This window comes from Pollachius pollachius (assembly GCF_949987615.1).
Source record: "Pollachius pollachius genome assembly, chromosome: 12".
Lineage (NCBI taxonomy): Eukaryota > Metazoa > Chordata > Actinopteri > Gadiformes > Gadidae > Pollachius > Pollachius pollachius.
Window position 1 is genome coordinate 20,405,950 of NC_136945.1, and position 19,885 is coordinate 20,425,834.

A 19,885-nucleotide genomic window follows, 5' to 3' on the forward strand; every position below is an offset into this window, starting at 1 on the left:
ATTGGCACTCTTCTTACTCTTCCTTTGCTCTGTCCATGGATAAGTAAGGTGTTACATCCAAAGTTGTCAAAGGAAACTCCACACACATTCACAGCGTTCCTGATAACTTACCGAGTAGAAAAGCCTCAAGTCCTCGAGTCGACCGCGACATAGCAAACAGTTTCAAAATGTCCAACCCGGGCAAGGCACCCTTAACTCCTCCCTTCAGAGTGTGTGTGTCTCTGACAACACACACCAACACACACACACAGGCAAACACACACACACACAGGCACAGAATCTCCATGCAGGTGGCCATGGTGTGAGCTGTGTATCGCAGGATCACATTTGGTGATTGAATCCTAATAAAGTAAGAGCAAGACACACACGTGCTCCGCCTCTGACGTGACCATGACACAAACGACAAAACCAAGGCAATCTTCTCAACAGTTAATAAAAAACTAAAAACAAAAAGACATTTCAGTATTTTTTGCAGTTGTTTTTGCAGTTGCCACCATCCAAACTTGCGTTTGCATTTGACAACCTAAATAGATTTCTATGCGAGATAAGCCCTGTACGAGAGGACTTTTTATTCAAAGTTAAAGCACAAATATTAGCAGGGATACAATACTGCGCATGGTTTTATGGAGAGGGTCGAGGAGGGACTATAAGCAACGCATGCATAATGCATCTAACTAAACCACACTTTATCAGCTGGATCGCTTCTCCACTAACTTTTTCACTGAGTGCCAGCACTTTAAAAAATAAGCCTGGTAAAACAACCCTCAAACATAACCAACATTCAAAAACAATTGCTCACAAACCAATCACCCAAACATTCATTGCCACTCGTTATTTTTCGTTATAGCAGAAGCAAATGTGGTGCTGGGTACGAAACGACAAACAAAATTCAAAAAAATCAAATGAGTCTCAGGTTTTTGTTCACCTAACCCTAATTGATACCGATACTCTCTACCGATACTCTCTACTGATACTCTCTACCGTCTCTCTCTCTTTTTGTTTCTGCGGATCAAGCTTGGAGCAGCCGGGGGCGGCTAGCCGCGTGTAGATCATGAGGTGCATGCAATGCAAGGTTTTAGTCTGGTGGTTGGGTTTCGGGGGGGGGGGGGGGGGTGGGGTTCAGGGGGCTTTCATCAGTTAGTACGTGAGGCGCTGAGGGGGGGGTGGGGGTGAAGTTAGTTACTTTTTGGCGGCCAGCGAGGCCAGCTGGCCGTCGATGTCCTCCTCCTGCTGCAGCGGGTGCCACTGAGCGATGGGGCGGCGGGGGTTAGCCAGCATGTCAGACCAGTGCTTCAGCCCCAGCCCCGTGGCCTTGCTGCCCACGAAGATCTTGCCGATGGCGTCGTTCTTGCCGATCTTGTCGTAGTCGAACACCGTCACCGCCACCAGGATTTTCTGGGCGGGAAACGGAAAAAGAAAACGTTACCAGGAACGTTTTAGTCTCACTGATGCCAGCGTTTTGTTTTACAGATTCTAACAATCTAACAATGGTGTCACCCTGTATGAACAACGCACCATGACAAGTTAAGATGTTTATGCTAATCGAGGGGATTGCAGTTACATTAGCATTTACATTCAGGGCATTTAGCAGATGCTTTTATCCAATGCGTCTTATAATAAGTACATTTGTCAGAAGAAGAGAAGCAATTTATATCACTTTCAATACAGTAAGGATGTTCATAGTGGCAAGCTCTAACAATATCTAGGTTAACCCATTCCCCGTGTACAACACAGATAGCTAGGATAAGACGCTACACAATGCTATGTACTATTTTCAAGTACCAGGACGTCCAATTTACAATAAGTGCTTACATTAAGTGCCAGCCAGTTAATTATAACATTCACCCACAAAAGGTTAAAGTAACTACTGACTGCCTCACTTTTGGCGATTGGATCAGAAGATCACAGCTCACCAGTGTGACCCATGTGGTTTAGCTCGTTGGGTCACATACGGAGCAGAGAAAAGGCCTTAGGAACTACTGCAGGTTTTCTATGGGCCCAAGGGAGGCAGGCTTGTGAGGGTCCCTACCTGCATCTGCTCCAGGGGGATCTCGAAGCTGAAGGACTCGTTGTAGTACGGGTTCAGAGTGTTCTTCTTCACCGTCGTCTTCTTCTTCTTCAGACGCTTGCCGCCCTGCAGCAGCTGGATCTTCACGTAGGGATCTGCAACGGCCGTCGATAGCATCGTTGGTAACAACGCTACATTAGCGACAACACCTGGATCCTCACATAGGGATCGCAACGGGCAACGTTAGCAACATTAGCATCAATGCTTCATTAGCAACAATACCCGGATCTTCACATAGGGATCTGCAGAATGTTGATTACAACCAGAGCAATAACGCACAACGTACATCAATAACGAACAAGAAAATCAGTTTCATCATTTGTGTGTGAGAATATCAAAGCCAAAACTAGAAAGCCAAAAAGCAAACAGTATGACGCCACCGCTAGAAAGACTGACCTTTCAAGTCTAATGTCTGGTGAAGGAAAATAAAACAAATACTAACAGCATGGATATGAATCAAACAACAAACAAATATGTCCTACCAGACAGTCCACAGGCGTCCATCTTCTTCAGGTTCTTGGCCTCCAGGATGCAGACTGTGAGTTTACCGGCAGTCGGCACGTACCGCAGAGAGATGCAGATATCTCCCAGCTTCTCTGGCTGATAGGGAACAAGATTGAAGCACAACCATCGGATACCAATGAGCAAAACCCTTCTTCTCAAGTGTTTCACGGTAAAGATTATCAAACATGACCTCTTCTAAAGTCTGGTCCACCATGATGACAGAGATGAGCATCGTTATGCAGATGACTTCTCTAGAGACTGATAGGTACCGTTTGTTTAATCCGCTTCGTAGTATAAGCCGCATTAATTACGCATTTTTGCTCACAGCCCAAATACCTCCATGGACCGCCCAATGCTGGCTCGAAACCAGAAAGAAATAGTTTTAATAGTAATATGTTCCTTGGGGCCATCACTGTGCCGCGAGTAATTGGAGATAATGCATATTCAAGCTTCAGTAAAACCCTGAACTTTTGACCGATTTTGACAACAAGGCATCGGTTCTTTTTGCAAGCAATTCAGAGGCTTTGTGTTATCGTTCATGGACTGAGAGCACATTGTGGAAAACTTTCTTCTTCGTTTTTTTGTCATTTATGAAGTGATGTCAGTGTTTATTTCTTTACAAGGTTATCTTTTACGCCCAAACCTCCAAAGTAAACGAGCAGATGGGCACCACATCGTGACGGAATGACGAACGTCATGTTTTATCACTCAAATCATAAATCACTGAAAACGAGTAAAAGTATTAGTGTTTTCGCAAATTCGACCTACAAGGCGCTGAGGGAAATAAGCCGAAGCGACTCATGGATTTACTTATGGGTAACAAATCCTGATTGGTGACTTTGGGATAAAGATTGCGTTTTTAAGGTGTGGTTTGTTTTCAGAGATTGTGTGCATCGCTGGGGGAAATCAGAGGCTTTGAGTGTCACGGGGCAGTGCCTAGAGTGCAACATGTATGGGGAGTATTGGTTCGTAAAATCGGGTTACAAATCGCAGCATTCCTCTGGAGAAACACGGTCATGTAGTAAGCGCCGGGGTACCTCCTCCTTCTCCACGCTCTCCAGGTCCTTCCACTCCTCGATGGGCTGGCCCAGGTCGATGGTGTTCATGGGGATCTTCACCTCGCCGATGATGTCGTGCTTGGAGAAGCGGTCGTAGTCGAACACGGACATGCACACCGTCTTCCCTCCCAGCTCCTCGTAGGGCACCTGGTGGGAACAGGGCGTGTGAGTCACCGCTAACGTGCAATCATGCTCATAGATGCGGGCAGGGATTATCCACTGCAACGTTATGCTATGCTATGCTATGCTATGTTATGCTATGCTATGCTATGTTGTGCTGTGCTATGCTATATAATGTCATTCTTTGTTATGTTATGATATATTATGTCATGTTTCAAATGTTATGCTGTTATGTTATTCTATGTTATGCTATGCTATGCTATTTTATGATATGTTATGTTATGCAATGCTATGCTATACTATGTTATGTTATGCTTTGTTATGCTATGCTATTTTATGCTATGTTACGCTATGTTATGCTATGCTATACTATGTTATGTTATGCTATGCTATACTATGTTAAGTTACGCTATGTTATGCTGTTATATTGTGCTATGTTACGTTACTCTATTTTTTTATTACGCTATGTTACGTTACGCTATGTTATGTTATGCTATGTTATACTATGTTATGTTACGCTATCTTATGTTACACTATGTTATGTTATGTTATGCTATGCTATGTTATGTTATGATATGTTATGTTATGCTATGTTATGCTATGCTATGTTATGTTATGCTATGCTAGGTTATGCTGCGCTATGTTACAATCTGTTGCTTGGCTTCACGATGCTGCACCATAATATGCAATTTTACACTATGCTGCATTACACTTTACACATTATCCTACACTTCTCATCTCTTTGTTGTCCTACACACAAAGTGTAGGATAATGTAGTATAGTGTAATACACACAATAGTAACGATAGTAAACAAAATAATACAGCATTAATAACGCTGCAAGACGGAAAATACAAAGAATAATTCTTAAATCAAATAGAATCCAAACGAGCGGTGAAAACGAGTGCTATCGCGTCTCAATTAGCGTGCTCGCAGGTTGCGCTAACCGAGTCGCTGCGCAGGAGAGGCAGTGGGCCGTGGGGGGGGGGGAGGATCTTGTGTACGGACAGACGGGGCCTCAGCCTGTAGCCGAGAGCCGACTCCCAGTCCTCAAAGGGGCTCATTACAGCCTGGAGAGGCTCCGGCGGCGGACACAGGCCAGGGCGCGCGCCGCGTAGTGGAACCGGCCGGGGCTATCGGCATACGCTAAGACAAATATAGAAGGAGTAGGAAGCGTCTTGTGGTTGTTAACCGGGAGGGAAAAAAATAAAAAAGCCCTGCATAATGCAAGGGAGTTGAAGTTGTTGCCTGGCAACCGAGCGAAGGCCACCTTCCCATCAATCTCTTTTTTTTACTTATTGTATTGTCGGATCAAATATTCACGATCGATTGGGGCTCGCCGTGTGTGTTCTCCCCTCAAACATACCTCTGATTGACGTCTCCCACAACCGCCCAACTCAACAGCTATCAACGACCAGACCCCGCCATCACAACCACCCAAATAACCCCATCGCCACCACCCACAACCGTCTAAGCCCCATCACCACCCACTCAACCCCAACACCACCCACTCAACCCCACCACCACCACCCACTCAACCCCACCACCACCACCCACTCAACCCCAACACCACCCACCCAACCCCACCACCACCACCCACTCAACCCCACCACCACCACCCACTCAACCCCACCACCACCACCCACTCAACCCCAACACCACCCACTCAACCCCAACACCACCCACTCAACCCCACCACCACCACCCACTCAACCCCACCACCACCACCCACTCAACCCCACCACCACCACCCACTCAACCCCAACACCACCCACTCAACCCCACCACCACCACCCACTCAACCCCACCACCACCACCCACTCAACCCCACCACCACCACCCACTCAACCCCAACACCACCCACCCAACCCCACCACCACCACCCACTCAACCCCACCACCACCACCCACTCAACCCCACCACCACCACCCACTCAACCCCAACACCACCCACTCAACCCCAACACCACCCACTCAACCCCACCACCACCACCCACTCAACCCCACCACCACCACCCACTCAACCCCACCACCACCACCCACCCAACCCCATCAACAGAACCCATTGAACCCCAGCGTCTCCAGCTTGGCGTGATTGACAGGTCGGGGAGGAGGCGGACCTTGAAGACGAAGGTCTCGTTGAAGACGGGGTTCAGGGTCTTCTTGTGGACCTTGGTGTCGTACTTCTTCTTCTTGTCGGGGAGCAGCGACACCTTGACGTAGGGGTCCGACGTGCCCCCGGAGTCCATGGAGATCAGGTCGGCCGCCTGGAGGATGCCCACCGTCAGCTGGGAGGTGGAGGAGGAGGAGGAGGAGGAGGTGGAGGTGGGGGAGAAGGAGGAGGTAGAGGAGGAGGTGATGGAGGAGGAGAAGGAGGAGGGGGAGGGGGAGGAGTAAGGGGGGAAGAGGTGGAGGAGGAGGAGAAGGAGGAGGTGGAGTTGGAGGAGGAGGAGGAGGAGGGGGAGGAGAAGGAGGAGGTAGAGTTGTAGGAGGAGGAGGAGGAGGTAGAGTTGGAGGAGGAGGAGGAGGAGGAGGAGGAGGAGGAGGAGGAGGTGGAGGTGAGAAGGGGAGGGAAGAAGGGAGAGTGGGAGGAGAGAACAAAATATCATTAGATTGAGTTAGGTAGACCTCTACTTCTAAGTGTTTTACTCCAGTATGGTAGACTATCTACCTGCCAGCTTGCTGTGTGCCTGTCTGGCTGTCTGGCTATCTGTCTAGCTGTGTTTATCTATCTAGCTTTATATCTGTCAGCCTGTCTGTCTGTCGAGTGTGCCTGTCGAGTACTCATTGTATCTATCCGTCTGTCACAAATATCTATTTGTCTGTCTGTCTCTCTGGCTGTGTTTCTCAAGTGTGCTTATCTAATACTCAATGTATCTATCTTCCTGTCACTATATTGATCTGTCTGTCTGTCTGTCTCTCTGCCTGTCTGTCTTGGTCCGGCCATCGGCCTGTCGGTCTCTCTGCCTGTCTGTCTGTCTCCCTGCCAGTCTGATTGTCTGTTTGGGATTGTGTTTGCATCCCTCTCTTGCTCTTCGTTCTGCTGCGGACTGAGCCGATGGTTGATGGTTGTTGATGAATGGGCCGAGTCGCCATACTACTCACGTAGATGAAACCGACCCGTGTGAAGCACAACTTTGATTCCGTGGGCTTTTCCTCCTAAACGATTCCTCAATTTACCGCTCCATAAATCATCTGTGTCAAATTAAAACGCCACCTTCCTCTGCGGTTTATCCGGAGTCAGAACAGACCGCGGTTGCGTGAATCGGGTGATTTATTCACGCTGCGAGGGCGTGGGTCCAATCTAGCCAGCACCACTGGACTCAAGCCTGGCTCCTTAATTACCCCCTTATCCGCTCTGACTTTGGGAGGAAAAACACTTCCAGAATCTGAAAACCTCCAATCTAACTAATTTCTCCTTAAAGGTTTTAATTTACGAGGTGAAACAATCCTTCCTTCCAATCAAGTATATTAAGAGAGACAAATGTTCTATGAAAGTGTGTTTGCAACCACCGCCCCCCCACACACCCACAGACACACACACACACACACACACACACACACGCACACACACACACACACACACGCACACACAGATGCACACACACAGACACACACACACACACACAGACACACATATTCCCAGAGCACATTTTATAAATTACCTTAAACTTGGGAGATTATGCCAATCAGCCATTGCTATTTAAAAATACAAATAATAAAAACTGATTGTTTTTCACCGACCTTTGTGTTTTCAAAGTCGTACTCGATGGAGTACTGCAGCTTCCCCAGCTTCTCCTCCTCCTTCTCCTCCTCCTCCTTCTCTTCCTCCGTCAGCCCGGTCTCTCCCTCGTCATCGTCGTCGTCCTGGTGTTTCTGCAGAGGGTCAGGGCTGGGGGTTAGACTTCAGGCTGGGGGGGGGGGGGGGGGGGGGGTGAGAACACTAAGAGGCCCAGCGACAGCATGCCACAGACCCACAGAGCTTCAGGAGGTGGACCACCAATCCCTGACAGCCCACCTCCTCAGAGAACGGTCGCCGCAGCAACGGTGGCCAGCGGTGGCTCCTCGTCCTGTCTTTGGTTCACTGGTCCTCAATGGGAGGGTTTCAATCGCGTGATCTGAAGCTCCATGAGTTTGGGAGGATAGGGCCGCCATCTTGGCACGTCTCGACCAGAAGTTCCGGAATAACAGAACATCCAGTTGTGGTTGTTGTTATTCTTAAGATAATGGGGAAGAAGCACCAAGATGGTGGCCGTGAATGTGAGCGACACCATGTGAAACCTTCCTATTCAGGTTGTATTAATTACGGGTTACAAATCCTGATTGGTGGCATTGGGATAAGGATTCCGATTTTTAGGGTTTGGTTTGTTTTCACCAATTGTGTGCATCGCTCAGGGCTATTGGAGGCTTTTTGACCCCCCTGGCAGTGGCCGGAGTTCAACATGAACAGGGCAGGACCTAGAACATGCTTTGTGCAGAGGACAGTGCCAGTCAGACAGACCACGTGGAGACGAGAGCATGCCATTTCCTGAGGTTTGACCTTTAACCTTGTTATTCACTGAGCATTTTGTAAATACTGAGATGAAAGTTAGAATTGACATTGGTTGTTTTTGTGTGCTTAAACAAGCGTGTTGTGGATTTAATGACCATTTAAAAATGACTATTGGTTGAGGCTATTTTATTCTGGGTGTAGCTAATTTGTAAATCGTGTTTATATTCTCATTCCCCGAGCTGTTGGTAAATAGTGAGATTGTTTCATTAAAATGCTAATTTGATGTTCTGGATGGTTTGTCGGGATTTGCACCAAGATTGATTTAGGTAGATGAAGAATCTCAGAGGAACTTCTGACAGCCAATGTGAATAGTAAAAAGATCTTAAAGAGAAACGCATGATATAAGAAACAGTAAGCAGGCCAAGGGGGATACTGGCTGGCACTTAACGTGCGCACTTATTGTATATTGAACCTCCTTGCACTTAAATGTAATGCTTAGCGTTGTGTAGCATCTTATCATAGCTATCTTTGTTGTATACAGGGAATGGGTTAACCCAGCGATTCTTAATGCTTGGCACTTGGTTCTATGAACATCTTTACTCTACCGACAGCGATATATTGTTTCTCTCTCTTCTGATAAATGCACTTTGTAAGGCGTCTGCTAAATGCCCTAAACGTAAATGTAAACAAACTTCTCGCTAATACGGTGTTTTTTTTAAGCCAGACTGTTCGCCTGCATGTGCGGCTGTCAGCAGTCAAGCCAGATAACAACTTAATTATTTAGAGCTATTTATTCAAAATAAGGGCCTCAGTGTACCTTGGTTGTCCTGGGGATTTACAACATAAGACTCAAACACCGCTCTGTCCAACTCTCCATTCCTCCATGGAAGGGTTTCGAGTTTTAACGACATGTGATGTCAAGGTGAGAGTTAAGTGATTGTTGCTGGATAATAGCCCCGTTGCCAAGGTTATGCTATCTCCTTGGAGTGTGGAGAGGCTTGCGTAATGGCTCCTTTCAGGCGATCCAGGATTTACAAAATTCTCCTATGCCTCGTCTTCGAGTCAAATGTTTTTTTGGGGTGCATTCCAAAAGGGTTTTAAAAAAGGTGTAGGGTATTTGTTTGTGTTGTTCATGCATTTTTTTAATCATCAACGTTGCCATGTCTCCTCAACAACCATGCCCTTGATCGCATGCACATATTAATCGTGTTAAGTCATATCTTGCATATCAACTCGGAGCCCAATACGGTTCATATTGGAGTGAGGCACATACAATGTGTTAGAGGGTTAGACTCCCTTCTGCGGGGTTTATGGAGCTCATCGTAGCTTTCCGTTAAGTATATTCATTACTCATAACAACGTTTGGACGAGGAGGGTAAAAATAATAGAAATGAGGCAATACAAGGAAGCTAGGACATTCCATGAAACCCCCTCCCAAACCCCACCAGTAGGGGGCAGAGAGCGACACGCTGTGCTGTCCACCTACCGTAGGTTAGTGTCCGTCACAGTCAAGAAACACGGGGCAACACACAAGACAAACACATATCGAGAGGAGAAGAAGAGAAAAGGAGGGAGAGCACAGAGGAAGAAGGGTTCAACTCACAAGACACCAGGGCCAAACACGCTACTGAAGAAAGACACAATCAGCGCGGGCGTGGTGAGGAATGACACAATCGTTTAGGCTGCCGGGGAATCACCATCGCTCACGTCCAGCCAAGGACAATTAGTCATAATGTGGACACAATAAATTGATTGTTTTAATTAACTAACTGTCATTGGTGCACGGCAGAATCTGCATATTTATGTCAGTTCATTTTAATGCCGAATGAATCATTTCACTTTCTAAACCCGCACGACCCGATGATACTAAACTACTTTGTTGAAATGAAAGGTCATTTCCAAAAGCAGCCAATTTCCCCAAAGTCGAAGCATTGTTGTGTGAGAGACTTGTTGGTTTTCGTCCTGCCGGATTAGAGTGTGTCATTTTTCATCGGCCAAGACAATGGAGTGCGTCACACATTTTAGGAAACCACAACGGAACAACAACATCGAGAATAAATTGAGGGGAAGAAAGCTCTCCTTGTATCCTCCAAAGTCTGCGGTTAGAGCCGCTGCTAAGAAATCAAACGGAGTTAGCCAACAAACATCATAGCAATACCGACAACAACAACAATAACAATAACAACCACAACAAAAGCACCGCCAACGTTACCTTCAAACAATTGCCGTGAAATCTCACTTTAGCGTAACGGCAAAAAAGTACAAAAGCGAACAGAAACTCGAAAGAAGACATTGAAAGCACACGGGTACGATTTGTATTGGGGAACACTGGTGGGGTGCGTTCTAATGCTAGTGGGGAGAGCTCTAGCGCTAGTGGGGAGAGCTCTAGCGCTAGTGGGGAGAGCTCTAGCGCTAGTGGGGCGAGCTCTAGCGCTAGTGGGAGAGCTAGTGGTTAGAGCTAGTCGGCAGCGCTCTAGCGGTAGTGGGGAGAGCTAGTGTGGAGAGCTCTAGCGCTAGTAGGGAGCGCTTCTGGGGAGAGCTAATGGGGGCGCTAGTGGGGAGAGCTAGTGGGGAGAGCTCTAGCGCTAGTGGGGCGAGCTCTAGCGCTAGTGGGAGAGCTAGTGGTTAGAGCTAGTCAGCAGCGCTCTAGCGCTAGTGGGGAGAGCTAGTGTGGAGAGCTCTAGCGCTAGTAGGGAGCGCTTCTGGGGAGAGCTAGTGGGCAGAGCTCTAGCGCTAGTAGGGAGCGCTTCTGGGGAGAGCTAGTGGGCAGAGCTCTAGCGCTAGTGGGGAGAGCTCTAGCGCTAGTGGGAGAGCTAGTGGGGAGAGCTAGTCGGGAGCGCTCTAGCGCTAATGGGGAGTGCTAGTGGGGAGCGTTCTAGCGCTAGTAGGGAAGGCTTCTGGGGAGAGCTAATGGGGGCGCTAGTGGGGAGAGCTAGTGGGGAGAGCTCTAGCGCTATAGTGGGAGGTGATTTAGCTCTATAATGGAGCGCTAGTGTGAAGCGCTATAGCGAAGCGCTAGTGTGACTCCTTGGGCCGAACTCTGCGGCGTCGTACCTCACCACCCTGCATGTTCTTCATGTTGAAGCCGTCCTTGCCCTTCTTGCCCTTCTTGTTCTTCTTCTTCTTGCAGCAGCACTTCTTGATGATGCAGAAGCAGCAGGTGAGGATGAGCAGGCCGGCCACCACCGCGATGGCGATCAGCGCCCATGGAGGAACTGTTGTGGGTCGCGACATACACAGACGCGCGGACGAGCACGCAAACACACGCACGCAGCGCATGCACGCACGCACACACACACACACCCATGCACATACATAGTCACACACACGCGCATGCACACACACACACACACACATATACGCACGCATGCACGCGCACGCACATGAACACACACATACAAACGCACACACACACAAAAGACCAAGATAAAAGGTTAAAAACAGATGTACCATGGGGATAGGTGGGATGTCGTGCATGTGAAATGTGAGGTCAAAGTCGTAGTTTTTACTTTAATGTCACAAGGTTGAATGATGCGTTCACTGCCTGGGAGAGCGTAGTCCGAGCCCTTATAAATAGTTTTACTGATATGTATTTTCAATACTTGCGTAAAAAGCCATTTAAAGGTATTAATTACAGATTAATTGACCAATAAATTTGCTATCATTATTAGTTATTTTATGAAAATCGGATCAAAAAGAAAACTTTTGTTGGTCAGTATTGGAGATTAACTATTTGTATCACGAGTGGCAACAATTAATCATGCATCATTTGCTAATATTTCACCATCTGCAGACATTATTCTGTGCATGCTTCTGTTCATCATTTCCCTAAATGATTTGTTTGTATGCTGTGGGGTAAATAGGTCTCTAATAATTTGTTCACTTAGTCTGAAGTTGCAACAAAAACCAGTGTGTTTGTGATTAGAAAGTAATTGTATGTTTCTTGATCACTTCAGACACTTAAACAATGCAGCAACAAATACCGCTATTCATTTCATGCAATGTTCTGCCCAAGTGCTATCGTAATCTTTCTTCTCCCTCCATCCCTCTATCTCACTCTCTCGCTATCATTGTATCAAACTCTCGCTCTCCCTCTCTCTCTTTCCCTCTTACTCTTTCACTATCTCTCTCGCCCTCTCTCCCCATCTCTCTCTCCCCCTCCCTCACCTTCTCCCTTGCCCGCTCTCTCTCTCCCACTCTGTAGCCATCGCTCATGGCACAGAAATCATGTCAAACATAAAGTGAAATGAGGCAAATACAAATAGCAATGTAGGATTTCATTTTGAAGCGGCACGCCATTAGTTTGAGAGCATTGTTGAACTGGCATCTAGAAATAACCTATACCACCCTAATGTGTGGAAATAGCTGAACTTCCTCGCTTCTGGTAAACCCTTGACCTGCCTGGGAGGGATAAAGTCATTCCTATCCTGCTTTATCTTCTCTCATCTTATCTTTAGCATCGAGGGGAGTAGCCACGTTCAGCTGTTTTCTCGGACTGGTTTGATAGTCATTCTTAAGTCGTGTGTGTGAATAAGACAGAAACTGTTGGATCATGAACAACATTTTTCAGAAGGATGCAGAACTGGAGTTTGTGACAGCTGTTTTACATCATCTACGTCAATGTATTCTGGTTTCTAAGATCTTTACTGAAAGGGCTGATGTTAGTGTAAGTAAGCCATTGCAAACTGTTTGAAAATCTGCCGTTTCCGGTGTTTAGTGTTTAGTGACGTCAAAAGTGGCAATGTCCACCTAAATGTACGCTGGATAGATCAGTGTACCAGCCTGCCCAGTGGACTGCATACATCTAGGTGGACACCCCCACTTGTGCTATCACCCCTTTAATGAATGAAAGTCTCCAAGACAACAAGGAGAGGCAATCTGTATCTTATAGCCCGACGCAAAGATCTAGAACATTGCGAAAGGAACTCACGCGGGATCTTGTCGATCTCGTTGAGGAACTTGCTCTTGATCTCCTCGAACATGTCGTTCTTGCTGATCTCCGTGTTGTTGGAGCCCGACAGGTCGGCCGCCGTGGAGGCCAGGGCGGGCGTGGCAGTCGCCGCCAAGGTGGTGGCGCCGGTGGGCTCGGCCGCCACCATGGCGTCAGGCTTGGTCTTGAACAGGTTGAACTTCATGGTCAGAGACTAGCAGGGGCCTCCCTGTAGACACACAGAGAGCACAGAGACAGAGCGGTCACGCACACACTGAAACACTGAAACCATGGTTAATAATAACTCTCCTTATTTCCGCCTGAGGCAGAAGAGGTTCTTTGAGGACAGCTTGTTATATATATTCAATATATTCAATCGCTTTTCTGTTTGATCATTGAATGTGTCCCATTCAGTGAGGTAGGGTAGTCTAGTAGTCTACGTAGGGTATTCTAGGTAGGGGGGTCCGATAGCCTACTTAGGGTAGTCTAGGTAGGGTGTTCCTGTAGCCGTAGCGTCAGTCTAGTAGATTACGAGTAGTCAAGTGGTTACACAGTGTTTGTTCTCCCAGTAAGTTTCAGTGTCTGAGTTCCAATGACTACAGTCTACCTGTGGTCATCCTTGGGCAAGATGGCCCCTCTCCCTCATCCCATTTGGCTCACTGCAGTAGCTGACGTATAGTTTGGTCATTTAGCTTACTGCAGTAGCTGACGTGCAGTTCTTCATTTAGCTTACAACAGTACAGGGTACTTTTGTCATTTAGCTTAATAAAATAAAGTGTTGTTCAGTCCTTTATTTTACTACAGTAGCTGGAATGTAGTTTGCTCATTTAGCTGACATTGTGTAGTTAACAGGGTAAAGGAGTAAGACTGAGGAGGATCATTCAATTTGACTAAATGTCTGGGTCGTAGCAGGCGTCATAGTGTATGCTTTCCAGATATTTCAATCTGTGTCCTTTCTCGAATTTCAGGAGACGTCGGTATGATGGTATACAGATACTGACGGCATTTAATTTATTTCCTGTAATTAAATTCAGGCTATAATAGATGATATGGTTCTGCAATGGAGTGAAGTTAGATGATATTCTGTTGTGACAGGTAAGTAATCTTCTGATGTTGGGTAATAAGTGAGTGAGCGGTCCAAAGGGAAGGGTGGTAGTAGAGATACGACCAGCCTACAAATTTCCACGCACACACACACACACACACACACACACACACACACACACACACACACACACACACACACACACACACACACACACACACACACACACACACACACACACACACACACACACAGACGCCGGACCGCGTCCATGTTAGAAGTATGGATAGATAGAATGACAGATAAACACGTTGGCTTGGAGAGAGAGAGAGAGCGAGAGCGAGAGAAAGAGGGAGAGAGAGAGAGAGATAACGGGAGAGAGAGAGAGACAGAGATAGACAGATCGATATATTAAGATAGATATATCGATATATAAAGATAGATATATCGATAGATTGATAGATATATAAAGATAGAAAGATCGATAGATGTATAAAGATAGAAAGATATTTAAAGATAGATAGATATATACATAATACAGATTTAAATAATTTTAAAATAATAAAAAAAATAATAATAATAATAAAAAAAAAATAGATAGGACAGTAGATGGAGAGATAGGGAGGTGGATGGATAAATAGATGGCTAAATGGATAGTGGACAAGAATGATAGGTATAGACAGACAGTCAGACAGATAGCTGGAGCACCAATCAGGAAGGCCGATACATCAGCTAGCTCCATTAAGCCCCCCTGTTCCATCATCGGGGCTCCACATCCCACAATGCACCAGCACACGCTTATTATTATATTTGTGGCCGGCGGTTTTCTTACACTCCTTCATGGATCTTTGTTTTGCATTAACACAATGCAGGATGCCACCCCCTGACAGCAGCTGTCAGATCCATACAGGCCTGATTATATACACAGCACAATTCCCAGGTAGACATCTCCGCATTTATCCTCAGTATTGAAAGAAAATAGAATTACAGTACACCAATACATTTTGAAATTCATTGATAACGCTATCTTCTGGTATTCTATATTCTAGGCTATATTATATGTATAGTGGAGCTGAGATCAGCTGAGAATACAGAACCCCAATCAATTATTAAAAGGCCTCACAATTAAAACGTCTAAAACACTTTAAGGAGAAACCAGCTAGCTACATTTTTTTAAGTGACTGCCCCATTAAAATCCCACCGCTTTCGTCCAGACCATCCACGAAACAAGCCACTCCCCCAAACTACGTGTCTATCTCTCTAGCTTTAGCAATAGGTCTGCCCAGCCTTGTGGGAGAATGAGGTCATATACGCAGTGAGTGCAGAGAGTGGGCCCAGGTAGACTGACAGGCAGACCTGCCAATCATTTAATTCGGAAGTGCTTATTGCAGGCCTGCAACTGCCACCACAAGAATTTTTTGTTTCTTTTTCAGTCAGCTTTTGATATATCGTTTGCTGTCAGGATGATAAAAGAATGTCATCAGAGATGAATAAAAATGCCTCAAGAATAAACTCTTGCTTAAAACGCGTCTCAAAATCATCCATGGTGCCATTCCTACCCTGCTCTACCTGTCAGCTCTAACCCGGCCTGGCAGGGTGAACCCAGAGCACAAATCCATGTTTGATGGATGGCTGATGGATTTCCTCGAGATTTCCGTAACAAGCAACTCAAAACAAGCGCCGGTTTGCGAGGTAATAACGTGGGAGGACGTCAGGAGATTGCATTAAGAGCGGCCTTACAGACACGATGCCTCCGATGCTATCAGCTAGCGTCCTTTTGACACCCCTCTGGCTCATCAGTCAAAGCAATGGGTTTACCCCTGCTACGCTGCGGCTAGCGCTGCAGTGATGCAATCCAGTGGAACGCAGCCGCCACAAAGTGGACCTGCTTTTCTCCTCGCTGCCACCTCCTCCACCTCCCCAGCCAGGGAGCAATCGGAGGGGTACCAGAGCAAACTTGTATTTGCACAAATTGTTTTATTGAACCAATTTCTCCCTGCGCCGCGGGATCGATCGCAGAAGACACACAGTGAATGTAATGATTTTCCCACGGACGACTGAGAATCTTTTTCCTCCTCTCCTCGGCAGATTGCTCCTGTTATCGCTGGAAGTTCTCACAATGCTCACTCGCTTGTTTTTTAAAATGCGACCATTAAGTAATTAAAACAAATTGAAGTAATTGCTGAAGGACTTTGCCGGGAGAGTGAGGAGAATGGGTGGAGGGGATGGCTGGACTAAACACATAAAGGAAGGTGTTCTGCAGAAAGGACACACACACACATCTGAACCTCCAACAGTAGAAGGCCTTGGAGAAGCGACGGCCTGTGTTGGTAGTTGTGTTGAGCGTGTATCTCTCTGGTGGACGCGCAGAGCCGTCTAGACGTCCGTCTCCTCATCCCAATGGAAACAAATGACAGGCCTCACCTTGGATGACAGACCACTCAGCGCATGCACCCATTCTACGGGAAACAATGACACACAGAACGCGGCTGCTGAGGCAGAGCCGAGCAGCCAAGACAGAAGACAGGCGGCAGAACCTCAGCACTGCATGTGCCTGATGGACCCCCCCCGTCACACTAAACGGTGTGATGGAATGCCTCAATACGCCATCTCCGCTAAATGAGCATCAGGTACAGGGAAACAGATGTGTCTGCAGGGTGATGGGATGTGTCATTTAGACAAACATGATGACAGAGAGGAGGGGTTAGAGGGACGGAGGGGTGATGCCCGCAGGGAAACCCGTCGATCTCCGGCTGCCGCAATCGCTTGTGGACCAATCACAGCGTGATGTTAATCCGTTCTTATTGGTACACGCCCACCAATCATGACCAGCAGGAGTTCCTTAACATGGATCCCATAATGTTCTGCGGATGACAAACACATTGCTGGGTTCTCGTAGAACCAAACACAACCAATCACAGGCCAGAGTCGCTGCTTTACATATATTCATTAGTATTCTTCCAGTCCATATTGTCTCACACCTGACGATTCTATTCAGAGACACAAAACTGATTAAAAAGACACGGGCTAGGCGCTCACACACACACACACACACACACACATACACACACACACACACACACACACACACACACACACACACGCCGTGGCTTCGCTGAATTGTTGCTAAGCAATCTGCATAGTTTCAGCCTGCGAACCCAGGGTCGCCTGAATCCTGCTTATCACCAGCACAGAGCCGACCAATCAAACGGCCACGCGGCCTGGGTCCGGCTAACGTCGGCGCGTGTCAGTGGTTCTGTGACACGTCCAGACGCATTCCCCTGGACCAGGGGGCCGGTCTGCCCCAGTGACTCACGTCCATCATACCATTATTAAAAGTTTCAGCCCTAAAAAAATCAATGGTTGGTATACCCTGAAGCACTTTTCCCCCTCCCTCCTCATTCTTCTTCTCTTTCTTCCTCTCTCTCTGCCTCTCTCTCTGCCCCTCTCACTCTCTCTCTCTGCCTCTCTCCCACTCTGCCTCTCTCTGTCTCTCTATGCCTCTCTCTCTGCCTCTCTTGAGTCACTACCTCTCTGCCTCTCTTCCTCCCTCTCTCTTTGCCTCCCCCTCTACCTCTCTCTCTCGCTCTCTGTCTCTCTCTCTCTTTGCCTGTCTGACTGCCTCTCTCTCCCTGTCTCTCTCTCTCTTTGCCTGTCTCTCTGCCTCCCTCTCTGCTCCCCAAAAACTTGCCACTCTAACATGTGAATGAAATCCCATCCCAGGGAAGGGATGCGTCCATGCCGGTCTCAGTCTCCTCATCACGGACCCCCGGCCACAGCTGTGTCCCCCGCGCTCCGTCGCCACCCATCTCCCTCGGAGAACCCCCTGCGGTCACCCGCCTCCGGCCGGCTCGTACCCCGGGGTCCCCGGAGTCAAGCCCGGCCCCCTGCTCGCCCCGGCGGTAACCGCGGCGAACCTGACACGAAGCGGACCAACCTGTGGCTCCTCAACGCAGAGATCTCCATTTTTAACACGGCCGCGGACGTCCACCTGGGCTGTCTCACTTCGACCATCGCGGACCCCCCCTCCCTCCCCTCCCCCTCCCCTCCCCTCCCCTCTCCTCCGGGCGTACAGGCGGTAAGGATAACGCATGCGGGAGGACTCACCAGCAGAAAGAAATAGCCCCCGGTCAGGTGGCCCATGCAGCAGGAATACCAGCGGTGGGGTTGGTCAGTGCAGTGGGAACATAGGCAGGGCTCTCTCCCATCAGCTCAGACTGCAGTCTCCTCTCCACTTCTCCTCACTGCAGTGCTGCTCGCTCGCGCTCTCTCGCTCTCTCTCTCTCTCTCTCTCTCTCTCTCTCCGGCTCTCTCTCTCTTTCGCTGGCGCTCTCTCTCACGCTCTCTCTCTCGCGCCCTCTCTCTCTCTCCCTTACACACACCCCTCTGCTAAACACACCAACTGCCTCATTCTCCAGCCAACCCCTCTCTCTCTCTCTCTCTCTTAACCAGCTCTCTCTACACACACACACCTTGCTCTCCCCAATTCCCTGCTCCTAGCTGCTCTGTTAATCGACCCTGGTCTCTCTCTCTCTCTCTCTCTCTCTCTCTCTCTCTCTCTCTCTCTCTCTCTCTCTCTCTCTCTCTCTCTCTCTCTCTCTCTCTCTCTCTCTCTCTCTCTCTCTCTCTCTCTCTCTCTCTCTCTCTCATTTGTGATGCTGCTCACACAGATGAATGCAGCATGCACACTCTCTGGTCGAGCGTTGGTGGGCAGTGGCGAAAGATCAATGTGCTAAATCTTTAGGGCTCCGTGCGTGCCTGTGTGTGTGCGTGCAGAAGACTGTGTGTGTGCACGTGTGTGTGTGTGTGTGTGCACATGTCTGTGTGTCTGCGTGTTTGTGTGCGTGCACATGCGTGTGTATCTGTGTGTTTGTGTGCACAATGTGTGTGTGTGTGTGTGTGTGTGTGTGTGTGTGTTCACGTGCACATGTGTGTGTGTGTCAGGCTAGATGAAAGCACTGACTGCATAGTTACAAACAGAGGAACGAGTGGGGGGGGGGGGGGGGGGGGGAGGGGGGGGGGAAAGATGTCTCTGATTGGTCGACGACCGCTGTGTGTACACACAATTATCTCATATCCTACAACTGTGGCCGTGTCCTGTTTGGCAGGAGGTTTCCAGGCATGGCGTGGACGGTATGAAGACCGGGAGGATAATGATGGGTGGGTGACTGCGTCGCACTGTAGGACTGCTGCACGAAGGCAAGGCTGGAACAGCTGGACACATCTGCTGTTCCAGCCCTCACAACCCCACAAGGAGGCCGGGAGCAGGGAGGAACCCGTTAGTGTTGAGGAATACAACCGAGGCTGGGAACAGGAGCAGAGTCCACGCCGGATCCTTGTTTCCTCTGTTGTGCTCGTTCACTCAGAATACAAACACGTTTCGGGGCACTTTGTAATGGAATCTGGTCAGGATGGATTTTACTTCTGATTTTTTTCCACTCGTTTTACATTTTTCATTTTACATTTGGGGCATTTACCCGAGGCTTTTATCCAAAGATACTTACAATAAGTACATTTATCAGAAGAAGGGACACTGTACAGTAAGGATGTTCATAGAACCAAGTGCCGCCACTAACAATCGCTAGGTTAACCCATTCCCCGTATACTAACCCTAACCCTAGGATTAGATGCTACACAATGCTAAGTACTATTTTTAAGTGCAAGGACGTA

General features: G+C 47.9%; 1 protein-coding gene across 1 annotated transcript; it reads right to left on the minus strand.

Moving 5' to 3' along the window:
- Nucleotides 1-1,179: 1,179 nt before the first annotated feature.
- LOC307083956 (synaptotagmin-2-like) lies at nt 1,180-13,375 on the minus strand (the record flags this gene model as incomplete). Its single annotated transcript, XM_079748035.1, has 8 exons — nt 1,180-1,395; nt 2,030-2,163; nt 2,551-2,668; nt 3,610-3,777; nt 5,869-6,036; nt 7,493-7,624; nt 11,295-11,455; nt 13,171-13,375. 8 exons carry the CDS (start codon nt 13,373-13,375, stop codon nt 1,180-1,182), a joined length of 1,302 nt encoding a protein of 433 aa, XP_079604161.1.
- Nucleotides 13,376-19,885: the final 6,510 nt, after the last annotated feature.